This window comes from Alexandromys fortis, unplaced genomic scaffold, assembly GCF_014885135.2.
Source record: "Alexandromys fortis isolate MF-2015 unplaced genomic scaffold, M_Fortis_MF-2015_v1.1 scaffold_167, whole genome shotgun sequence".
Taxonomy (NCBI): Eukaryota; Metazoa; Chordata; class Mammalia; order Rodentia; family Cricetidae; genus Alexandromys; species Alexandromys fortis.
The window spans coordinates 1,867,282-1,879,920 of NW_026068050.1; the positions used below are offsets into that span (position 1 = coordinate 1,867,282).

Here is a 12,639-nt window from a genome sequence, read left to right on the forward strand (position 1 = left end):
GGAGGTACCTTAGGAGTGAACCAATCTTTGGGAGAACTGTGGATAAACCAGTTTCTGAGCTTTCTTGAGGTTTCTGGCTAAACAGCAAGTGCTAGATTTCCCTCCTCTTACTTGAAAACAACGAGAAATGGACAGACTGAAGCAGCGGCTGACCTCTGCTCTCAATATGTGCGCATGCGCGCACACACACTTTAAAATAAATCTTTAAAGAATCTGGCCTTGGTGGTAGGCTCCTATAGTCCTACTGTGGGAAAATCAGAAACAGGAAGAGCTCTGGGGTTTGCTGGCCATGTAATCTCACTGCATCAGTAAGACCCAGGCTGAGATGACACCCTGTGTCCAAAAAATACTGTTAATTCAGGGGGGAAATGACAGGAGTTAGCAACATCAACAACAATAAAGGTTAGGTGACATTCCTACCAATACTACAACAGGGTGATAGAAGATTTGGCATAATTTAAATAGACAAATTGAAGAACAAAAACTACCAAACAAGGGTCATTTAAGGAGCTGCAGATGCAGTTCGTGCGCCGAGTGCCTGCCTAGCCTGCAAAATGCTATGGTTCTGTCCTCAGCACTGCATAGAACCAGGGATGGTTGTGTGGACCTATAGTTACAGCCCTTAAAGAAATACAGACAGGAAGAACAAAAGTTCAAGGATATCTTCAGCTACAATGAGGCTAGTCTAGGCTACATGCACTCTGTTTTCAAAAAAAATCTGAAGAGTGATATGTAAAATTAAGTTTTTTAATGATAATTCAAACAGTTCCCTATCCATTGATTGAATTTGTATAGAAACATTTCTTCAATGACAGTCCACCCCCAAATAGCCGAACTTATGCCTAGCTTTCAATTCTACATAAGTTCATCTAGAACATTGAAGGGAGTACAGTATATGAGACCAGCTGGTTCTTTATCAATCTTGCAAGATAGAGCATTAATATTAAAAGTAAAGTATATTTCCATATATCGGAAATGTCTAGGTAAAGAAACTTTTAAAACAAACATTTGTAACACATCTCAAAATATGAATTTGTTCAACTGAAGTTGAGACCAACTCAGTAACAGAAAACAACTGAACTAAACTGTGGGCATTTTACCAAGAAGATACACAAAATACTAAGCACATGAAAAATACTTGACAGTGTAATCCATTAAAAGATTGAAAAGTCAAAATACCAGTTAACATACCACTGCTGCTGTGATTTATTTCTTTAAAGTCTGTAGGATATGGGGACGCACAGTTCGTTGTTGTTGTAAGTATGAAATGGTGCGGACAGTTTCTTAAGGAACAAGTTTGTATGGCCCAGCAATTCCCTTCCTCGTCAGCTACCCAATCAAATGAGAGCTTGGGTTTGCAATATGAACCCAAATATTCACAACAGCATTCCTCCCTGTAACCAGGGAGTGGCAGTCACCCAAATGTCCATTGCCGTGCCCATAAAATGGAGAGCGTAGCTGTCCAAGCACCGCATGTTTGCACACGCTGTCTGTCACATGGTCACAGTCAGCTGTGCTGTGTGGTAGAAGCTTCAGGATGCCCCGTGTGCATTTACCTTTATACCAAGATAGGTGAGTGGGTCCTAAGGTAATGACTGCAGACAGCCCTGGAAAGTATCCCCAGGCGATGGATCTGTTTAAAAACTGGGTCATGGTTGTGGCTGGGTGACTGTAATCTTTTCAAGCCAGTGAATAGGATATAAAAGTGAATGTAAAGTTGTAAGTTGTGGGTTATATCTTAGTAAACTTGGTAGAAGTCAAATTTTCAACTAACCATGCCAGGCTGGGTGTGAATCTACTAAAACACGAAGCTGCACCTCTAGTACCAAGTGGGCGAGCGAGACTCCACAGAAGACCCAAAATTCTAAGACTCCAGCAAACTCGGAGAAGTACTCTATGAAGCTGGACTTGGCAATGGTTTCTTGTAAACAACACTTAAACATAGTCAACTAAGGAAACCTAGATAAATTGGACTTCATCAAAACTAAAAGTTGGTGAAATTAAAGGACACTGTGTACAAAGAGGCAGTCCACAGGACAGGATAAGAGACTTTTGACCCCTGCAGCTGTGGGATTAGTGCAGAGAATTTATTACATGTGTGCATATGTGTGCATGAAAACAGACAGGAAACGTTTTGAGTGGTGTGGGACTTTCCTGGAAAAGTTGTAAAGAAACATCTATTTACCGCGAACAAGCACAGAGACCTGAGAAAGATTCTGCCAGTTTCAGCTTGGCGTGATGAATGAGTTCATTGGGGTCACTTATAGAGCTGTAAGGACTCACAGATATATCAAAGGCCCAAGCCTCATTCACTGAGCTCTGATTCCATATAGTTTAGTTGGCATCAGAATTGATACAAACTTGGGCTCAGAGTGCTACCTAGTGTTAAGTCAGGAGAGGTGACTGTGGCTCAGGCAACAAGCCACAGATAAAGCAGATCTAGGAAAGTTAGCGTCCATGGGAATGCTGCCTTTTCTTTTGCTGAGGTTTGCTGGTCTTAACAAACACTGACCAACTCTAGGAAGGCACGCAGAAAATTTAAATTACTGCAAGATGGAGTTACTCTGTCAGCGCTCAAGGGACTAATCCCACTACAGAGAGGAGGAAGGGGGACAGGGCAGGGTGCAAGACATTGAAGGTCGTAGTGGGGCAAATATGAGCAACATTAATGATACACATATATGAAAATGCCATAATGAAACCTATTGTTTTAATAGCAACTTAAAATTAATTACAAGAAATAATCCGGAATAAATAACTCATAACAAATAAAAGCAACCCAGTTCAAAAATTGGGAGAGGATTTCAATAAACATTTCTCCAAGAGCATGTGATGTGTTCAGCATCACTGACCACTGGGGAGATAAAAAGGGAATTGTGGACCCCTCCCACATTAGGGCAGGGGCTGTTTAATGACCATGTGTTGGCAATGATGTATAGAATCTGGAGCCCTTGTGTATTGCTGGTAAGAATATAAAATGTTATGGTCACTGTGCTAAATGGAATGACTGGTCTTAAAACCAGAATCACAGCCAGGTGGTGGTGGCGCACGCCTTTAATCCTAGCACTTGGGAGGCAGAGGCAGGCAGATCTCTGTGAGTTTGAGGCCAGCCTGGTCTACAAGAGCTAATTCCAGGATAGGCTCCAAAGCTACAGAGAAACCCTGTCTCAAAAACCACCACTACAGAATTACCCTTTTTTAAAAAAGATTTATTTACTTATTTAATGTACACTGGTGCCTGTGTATATATGTGTGAGGATGTCAGATCCCCTAGAACTGAAAATACAGATAATTGTGAGTTGCCATGTGGGTGCTGGGAATTGAACCCAGGTCCTCTGAAAGAGCAGTCAGTGCTCTTAACCTCTGGGCCATCTCTCCAGCTGCCAGAATCACTGTTTTATCCAACAGTTGACTACTGGAGGTTACACATATAAGCAAATATCTTTACACCTGCACTCATAGGAGCTGAATTCTTAATAGTCAAAAGGTGGAAAGCCACTCATCTGTCCAGTGATGTATGAATTGATAAGTAGATACACATAAATGGAGCATTACTTAGCCTTAAAAGGGAATAATTCTAATGGCTGGACTCTGAGGACATTACACTTAGTGAAAAAGCCAGATGCCAAAGTAAGCACCGTGTAACTCCACTAAATGAGATGCCAGAGCAGTCAGACCCACAGAGGCAGAAATCGTAACTGTGGTTACCAGGGACTGTGGAGAGAGTTATTGTTTAATGGGTAAGGTTCAATTTGGGATAATGAAACATTCCTGGACATGATGACTATTCCTGTTATATGATTTTACCTAATGTCACTGAACTTGACAGTAGCTGAGACGGTAAATTCTGTTACGTATTTCACAATGAAGGACACGCCATCGTGAATGATGTTACCAGACAATGCCCTGAGCTCCCATGTGCTTAACACCATCAGTTCCAAGACAGCAAGAAGATGTGTCCCTTACAGACTGTGCACAGATAAAACACGCTTATCCCTTTCCTATGTGCAAAGACACATTTGCAAAAATAAGAGGAGGAGGAGGAGGAGAGATGGTCCTGGTTAAGAGCACATACTGATCTTACTGTTCAGCCACCAGCACCTATGCTTCAGCTCCCAGAGGGTCCTAGCCCTCTGACCCTATGAATCCAGAAACCATCCCTTACCACATACACATAATAAAAGAACAGGAAGCAATCTCACAGCCTTTCTATATATAAAATACACCCTACACTGGGGAAAAGTTTAAATCCAAATTGCTTTTTTCTTGACATATTAGTTTGTTTTTGCTTCCTCTCTCTGAGATTAAGTTGCCCTCCGGAGCTCAGGATACTCTGGGACTCACTGTGGAGCTCTGACTTGCCTCAAACTTGAAACAATCCCATTGCCTCCACCTCCCCAAGCGCTGGTGTTACAGGTGTGAGCCTCCGTGCCCGGATACAATGGGTATTTTTTAAAAGATTTATTTTTATTTTATGTGCATTGATGTTTTGCCTGTATGTATATCTGTGTGAGGATATCAGATCCTCAGGAACTGGAGTTACAGACAGGTGTGAGCTGCAATGTGGGCACAGGGAATTGAACCTGGGTCCTCTGGAAGAGCAGCCAGTGCTCTTAACTGCTGAACCATCTTTCTAGCCCAAAATGAGTCTTTTTAATGGAGGAAAAAAGACAGCTAGACCACAACACCACCCAAAAACCAAGATAGGATGAGTTCTGGGCTTAGTTTACAAAATTAGCTTATCTGACTAGGCATTTCTCTGGCCAAGCAATGTTAGTGTCTCAGACCATAGCACCGCAAAGGAGATGAGGTCTTCAGCTGAGATAAAAGCTGCCCTCTGAGATGAGTGCATTACAGACACCAGGACGAACTCAGCAGCCTCAGCTCCGACCTGTGCTGTGAAAATTACAAAGGTCAGAGGTCATAGTCAACCCTGGTGCTGAAAACTACCACTCCCAAAGCCTCAATTCAGTCCATCAGGGACCAGAACAGGGCATTCTGGGATGAGGCTTCTTGGCAACCCTCCTTACTAGTTCAGTGAGAAAAACCACAGCTTCAAGTCCCAGCATGTGTTACATGGTTCGTGTCCCTACAGCCTGTGACTTAAATCACAAGCCCCCGTGCCTATGTGTGCTTGTCACTGTGCTTGTTTCTGAGAGTCCGATTCAGAGGTACGTTCTATACAAAGGAAAATGGAGGCTCAGAGGTCAAGCCCAGATGTGTCTGGCTTCCAAACCCATGCTTTTCTGTCTTTGCTTTGTAAGAGTGGAGGTGTGCAGAGATCACAGGACATTATTACAGGGTCATTTCTTCTCCTTGCATGGCTGGGTGTGTTGCCGGCCTCCAAGCCCATGTTCCCCTATTGCATTTGGCCTTCAGCAGGGTCCTTGGGGACACTGACCAGAGCAGCTTTGTCTCCAGGATTCTCCCATCCTTGTGCTTGCTATTTCTACCATGTTTGGGATCTGCTGCTGTCTTTGCTATCAGCGACTTGCCCTGGGCTGGACCCTCACCCAGCCCTTTGTAATTGTGAATATTTTAGAACAGTCATTAAGCTTGTTAGAACTTCAGGCAGCAGGAAGACAGAGGTGTGCACTTGAAAGACTAGCATGGGGATGCTGACCCACTGTGCACAGGTGCTGTAGGGCAGCTGCTGCAGATGCAGATGTCTGAGGTAAGTTCACCTCAAGCAGAAGCTGCAGGTTTATACATGCAGATAAGAGGGTAGGTGGGCATGTATATGCAGAAAACCGGGTGCACAAGAACAATCTTACTTTCCACAGGTCACAGAGGTCACTGAAGGCACGCCCAGTGAAGGGCACAGAGATCACTGAAGGCATGCCCAGTGAAGGGCACTATTGTGGTCACCTTACACAGGAAGAAAGTAAACTGCACGGTGAGAGAAGGTAACACCTTAATTCTCCTTTCCTTAGCTGTAAGGCTTGGTAAGTAGTCCTATCCAAGGCAGCCTGTTTAGGGGAGAGGAAGCAACACGGTACAAGGTGTGGAGATCCAGCAATCTCTCCAGCACTGATAGGACCATCAAAATAAGCCAAAATCCTGAGCAATGTCTGCAGAGAGGAAAGAGATGAAAATGTGTTTAGTGAAAGGAGTACTGAGTTATAAAACACCTCACCAGCTGGGCAGTGGTGGCCCATGCCCTTAATCCCAGCACTCGGGAAGCAGAGGCAGGCGGATTTCTGTGAGTTCGAGGCCAGCCTGGTTTACAGTGAGATTCAGGACATCCAAGACTGCTACACAGAGGAACCCTGTTTCAAAAAAACCAAAACCAAACCAAAACAAAAAACCTCATTTCACTGTTGGCTACTGAATGAAGAAAGAACGAAAGAACGAAGGGAAGGAAGGAAGGGAAAGGAAGGAAGGGAAGGAAGGGGAAGGGAAGGAGGGAAGGAAGGGAAGGGAGGGAGGGAAGGAAGGGAAGGAAGGGAGGGAAGGGAAGGGAAGGGAAGGGAAGGGAAGGGAAGGGAGGGAAGGGAAGGAAAGAAGGAAGGAAGGAAGGAAGGAAGGAAGGAAGAAAGGAAGAAAGGAAGAAAGGAAGAAAGGAAGAAAGGAAAAAGGAAGGGCATGACTGCTCCTAGGTACGGTAGAGGAGAAAGTTTACTGTGGCTAAAAGGGAGAGCAGAGTATAGGAAGAGGGCAGGGACAGCCGGGAGAATCCGGAGAGAACATGACTCCCCACAGCTGGGCAGGAGGAGACCAGGAGGCCAGCAGCGTAAAGCGTAGACTAAGAGACAAGAAAGCTGGATAACATAAATGAATGGATCATATAGCAAAGGGCAGCCAGCGTTTGGTAGGGGTTGAGGTATGCCAGCCCTACTCTGTAACAGGTAGGGACTGAGGGATGCTGGCATCCAGGGCTGCTTTGATAGGATTACTAGGCACCTCGGTTAGCTCTTTGTCTCAGGTTTGAGACCTATCAGCTACCTGGATGCAAGCTAGAGTCTGAGAGAAGGGAACCTCAATGGAGAAAATGCCTAAGATCAGGTTATAGGCAAGTACATACAGATGGAGAGCCATCCCAGAAGGTTAGGACTGACCTTTTGTCTTAGGGTTATCATAGCTCTGATCAAACACGATACCAAAAGCAGCTTGGGGAGGAAAGGGTTTATTTGACTTTCTTATCCTGGACCACAGTCCACTGAGGGAAGTCAAAGCAGGAATTCAAACCTGGAGGCAGGAGCTGATGCAGAGGCCATGGGTGGGGGAGGGCACTGCTTATTGACCTGTTCCTCTTGGCTTGTTCACCGTCTTCCTTATAGAACCTAAGACTTCCAGCCCTGACCTAGGATCACCAGCTGGGGGTGTTCCACCCACAGTAGGTTAGGCATGCTCCCATCAACCACTAATTAAGAAAATGCCCTGCAGGGCTTCAATAGCCAAATCTCAGGGAGGCATTTTCTCAATTGAGGTTCCCTGCCTCTCAGAAGACTCTAACTGTGTCAAGTTGACATAAAATTATTCAGAACATTTACCAAGTTCCAGACCTATTTTCATCACCTGACCTGTAATTTTATTTATATGTGTACAGTGTTTTGTCTATGTGTGCGCCTGCAGGCCAGAAGAGGGCACCAGATCTCATTGCAGATGGCTGTGAGCCATCATGTGATTGCTGGGAATAGAACTCATGACCTTTAGAACAGGCAGTGTTCTTAACCACTGAGCCATCTCTCCAGCCCCCTGGCCTGTAATTTTTTAGTGCATATTTTGCAGAAAGCAAATTTCATTTCTTTGGAGGTGGCAACATTAATTGGTCAGGCTAGAATGATTTCTCCAGTTTCTTTTTTCCTGTTGAAGTTACACTGAAACATAGGAGACAAGAGGCCACAGAAACTTCTAGGACCTTCTTGCCGAAGTCCAGGGCTAGTGACTGTTAAAACACCGCCAAGATACAGCACACTCCTGACCCCTGCCTGCAGGATCTTCCCATACAGCCCCCTTCCGGCAGAGGCCCTGAGGCTTGTGTGACTCCCCTCACCCATCGTCATTTAACAAACCAGGAGTGTCAGGGGTTGAGGTAGTAGAAAGTGACCCTCACATGTTCAACTAAGACTGCTTTAGAAGACTTGATTGAGAAGCAGCCCCCACCTCAGTTTAATCCAATGGTGGTCCACTGGCAGCTCTGCCACATTAGTGAAGCTGGTACTCATCCCGTAGAAACTGAGTATTTATCTTTCCAAAGCTCAAACTATGTGGTAAGATATCGTCATTGGGTGCTGGCCATCAGCAGGAAACTACCTCACGATTCCATTCATCCACGATCAGGACAGCCGTGGGTGCCACGGGGTTTTGTTAGGCGAAGTGTGTATTAAATGATTCATGAATATTCTCGGCTTCTAGAAGGTTGGGCAGGCTATGACTCCGTAGTAAGTGGAGGCGTGCTCAAGAAATCTGAGCAGGCGGTGTAGTTCCCACCTGCGTCCTCCCACTCAGCTCCTTAGTAAACGGTTTTTGACAAACGCCTGTTGTGTGTCTACCATCACAGGTCACCAACGCCTGTTGTGTGTCCACCATCACAGGTCACCGAGTCGCCTTCTCTAAACAGCTTTCCTGTTCCCAGATTCAACTCTCCCTCTCCCCGTGGACCTGTGACAACCACTGATGTCTTCACTTCATACTTTCCGGACTCTAGCGCTGCGATGATACGGTAAGGAGTCTCAGACTGGCCTCTTCCCACCGTCCGCCATCTAAGAGTCTTTCCCTTTTGGAGTTCACAGCTGTATTTTCCATTTTGATGGCTGGAGTTTGTTTCTCTTATTTGATGGCTTTTTACATTTTTTTCTGAGAATTTTATGTATTTTGTGTATGTATGTGCATATGTGTGTGTATATATATGTGTGTGTGTATACACACACACACACACTTATGAATACAACCTGCTGAGGTCATTTTGTGTTGCTCAGGTATGCTTAGGGCTGACCTCTTGGGAGTGGCTAGTCTATCAGAGGCCTTATCCCTGGAAAAGACTGATTCTTCCTCAGCAACCAATAATTGCCTGTATCTTGTCTGGGAGTGAAGTTTTTTTGAGTTCCCCCATCATGTCGACTGGTGGTGTCAGTTTTAAGGTCTTTCTTAGGCAGTCATTGTTGAGGTTTCATGGGTGCAGCTTCCCTGCCACATGTAGAAGACAGTCTGGCAGCAGATGTCCCGTTCAGGACCCCTGGTTCTTTCCTCCTCATCTTCCTCCGTGTTCCCCGTGCCTTAGGTAAATGGTTGTTGATATATCATTTGGGGCTGTCACCAGTCGGTGGCGTTTGGTATACCAGTCTGTGTATGTTTTTTTTTTGCTCTTTAAGTATGATCTATTTTCATGTCATGCACAAAATTTTAATTTTTGATTAATTCCATTACGTCTAATTTTTGATCCCTGAAAATCTGCTAACAACTCCACAAAATCTCTGTAAAATTCATTATCCTGACATTTTCCACCGTTTTCTTCTAAGAGTTATAGTTTTCTTTAACCTACTATTGTTTTTAAAACCTATTTTGGAAAAAAAAAAAAACCTATTTTGAGTTAATTTTAATATATGACATTATTTAAGTTCCTAACTCTAGCACTGTTTTCTGGAAAACTGTATCTTCCTTATTGAAAAATCTTGGCCCCTTCCCTAAGCATTTGTCCCATTAGTTTATCTTGAAGCCAGAATCACTGTTCTGGAATCAGATGACTCACCCTACTTTAATATTCAAGATTTGGCCACTCCTCGTCCCCTGAGATTGTACTTGAACCTTAAGGTGTATTTTCTGTCTGGACAAACCAAACCAGTACTGCAAGGTCATGTTTTGCTAGGGATTACACTGACCCTGTAGATGGGCTGGGATCTACAGGGATTCCCAAGGCAATCAACATGGATGTGCTCCATCATTTCTGTGGCAGTTCCCACCTCTGGTTAACCTCCCAGTATTTTACTGTTTTTGATGCTGCTGTAGAAAGAACTCCTCTAATGTTTGTTCACTGCTGAAGTACAGAAATGATGCTGGCTTCCTGTGTTGACCTTGTGCCCTGCTTCTATGAGTACTTTACTGATTCTGAAAGTCTCCTGTGAAATCTTTAGTTTTCTGTGTGTAAGACCATATGACTTGTGAACAGGTAATTTTATTTTTGTCCCATTTGACACCAGCCGCTCCAGCCAGTCCATGTTGACTAGCAATGGTGCAGGCAAGCATCCTTCCACCAGACAGGAAGTTCACCGTATGTTCTCATGGTGGCCTTTTTGTTGACAGTTTCCCCTGTACTTCTAGTTGGTTTTATTTTTAATCACAAAAGAATGATTTTTACCAAATGGCTTTCCTAGTTTTTCTTAAAGACAGCAGTGCTAATTGGGCAGTGGTCTGTGTCTGTCACATAAATCCTTCACGCTGGGTTCACCTGTTTATACTCTTCCAGTTCCAGTGGCCTCTGAAAGTCTCTGGTGAGGTCATTTTTTTTTTTTTTAAGGAGATGTGGGGGCTTTTCCTAAGTTCCTCTTTGTAGACACTGATTCTGTCCCTTCTCATCTTCTGTAGTTGCTGTGAGCACACTGAATGAGGTCTCTAAGTTTCACGTTGGACTTTTCACTAGAGAAAGTACCAACTTATCTTCCTTTTCAATTATGTGTTCAAATTCTCAAATGCATGCCACAGCATATGTGTGGAGGTCAAAGGACAGCTCTCTTCTTCCATCACGTGTGTCGTGGACATCAAACTCAGGTTGTCAGTCTTGGTGGCAATACCGCCGAGCAACTTGGCTGGCATTTGATTCTTTGAATGGACCTCATTTCTCTGTTCCTCTGAGGATCTGTTACTTTTCATTTTGGGTATGCCATTATTTTAATAATATCATCCCCCACCCCGTCCCACCTCTGCCCCCTCTCTATCTCTAGGTTTGCTGGTTTGTCTTTTAACAAAAGGTTATCACCCACTTGTTTACTCTCCAAACCTTCTACAGGTTTGTCATTTGACAACCCCCCCAACACACACACTTTGTATTCAACTATTTATACAGCATTCTCCCTTTATGCCAGTTTCCCCAAAACTGGCTGGGAAATCCTTTGACAGGCAGTTGGTCCCTGACTTAGGGGGCAGGCACAGTAGAAAGGTCAGGGTGTTAGAACAGTGGCTTCTGGGTGTTTGTGTGGTGGCTTTAGAATGTCCTAACGTTTCTCCTCAAATGGTCAATTCTGCATCTCCACCCATTTCTCTTGATTCTGGCTAGCATTTATAGATCCTTGCAGTTTTTACAAGCAGTGCCCACCAACTCCCAAGTGAGACAAAAATCAAAAGAATCCAACCAACCTAGCACCTCTAATACTCTCTAGAGGGCTACAGCTGTACACAACTCTACAGATGGGGGAGGGTCTCTTCCACTTCATCCAGTTCATGAATGAGAACTGGGCTTCTATGGTTTTAAGAATCTTTGTCACAAGGGAGAAAGGGGCTGAAAACATCACAGAACCTAGCAACCACTTTGAAGATGGATTGTCTTGGGTGCTTCACTGCGGTCTGTAGCTCTGGTTTCGGGAGACTGTGGACGCAGTGTGTTTACTGAGTAAACACGGTGACCGAACCTTGGACAGTAAGAAAAATGTTAAAACAGTGGTCTCAAATTCTCAGCCAAATCATTTTCTATGAAAACTAACGCCATCAGGCTGTTTTTGTCTGCTACTGATCTGAACAAAAAATAGGACAAAAATTTGCCCAAATGCAACACTCTTACCTCCAAAACACCTGCCCTATAACTTTCTTGATTTCTGCCAGGAATTTTTTACTTTATACTGGCACATGTTTTAGAAACTTGTGCCACATCTGGAGATAAGAAAGAAGTGAACTATCCATAACAAAACCACATCTGGCGCACGTCACTGCTCGCCCCTGAAAGGAGCCGATATTAACTTTGGTTACTGTACACAATAACAATGTTGCTCTGCCTGTTAAACATAGGCTCTTACTACTAGGTTTCATTCACATTTCCAACCCAACATCAACCCAATTCATACCCAGTTTACAACTGAAAATAAGGGAAATTACCTTTATTTTCATGGGTTGGGAGTCTTCTGCTTCCATCGAAACTGAAATTACAGTGAGGTTTATTTAAGCCAGACTTTGTGGTTATAAAATGAAAAAAGCACTTTTTTTTTTCTATTGAAAAATTTCCAGCGTCTAGAAAGCACTCCGATTTCTAAGTTTATTTTTACTGAAATTCTTTGCATGTTCATTTTGTTAGGTTTGCAGCACAAACCACTTGTCTTTTGCTACTGGCCTCGCAGATCAATTTTAAACAAAACTGAGAAAACTAAGGTAAGAAGACTCCTACTGGACACACCCCTCATACCTTCACAGGAGCATTCTGCCTGCTGAACCGTTTCTGCACTCCATGCTAAGGTTCCATTCCCTTTCCCTTGGACCAAAGGGATGGGAATGTATTCCTGGAGGCAGCCCTTCTGAACAAACTAGAGCTCCCGCTGCATTTTCACTTGGCGGTGTAGAGAAATCGGTGATTTCAAAGCCTTGCTGCTGGCGATCTCCTGAGCCTCCACTGAGAGGCAGCTCGGTATGTGGACACACCTTCACTGCCGTGCTCATTCGGTGTTGGTTAAATCTGATTACTTTTGCAGCTTTATATATATCTGCAGTTCAGTTGCC

The 12,639-nt window shown here is 44.1% G+C and overlaps 1 protein-coding gene across 4 annotated transcripts in view; it reads left to right on the plus strand.

The window, feature by feature from the left end:
- The window catches only part of Nrg4 (neuregulin 4), a 71,199-nt gene that overhangs the window by 55,123 nt on the left and 3,437 nt on the right, over positions 1–12,639 (plus strand). For 2 of the 4 annotated variants that reach the window (XM_050119473.1, XM_050119472.1), the window contains 3 exons: positions 5,818–5,906; positions 8,504–8,665; positions 12,221–12,294. In XM_050119473.1, coding sequence (XP_049975430.1) covers positions 5,818–5,906; positions 8,504–8,665; positions 12,221–12,284 — 315 coding nt within the window. In that variant the 3' untranslated portion in view covers positions 12,285–12,294. Of the gene's footprint in view, positions 1–5,783; positions 5,907–8,503; positions 8,666–12,220; positions 12,295–12,639 lie in introns of all 4 variants that reach the window. The other 2 variants (XM_050119474.1, XM_050119475.1) reach the window with 2 other exon arrangements.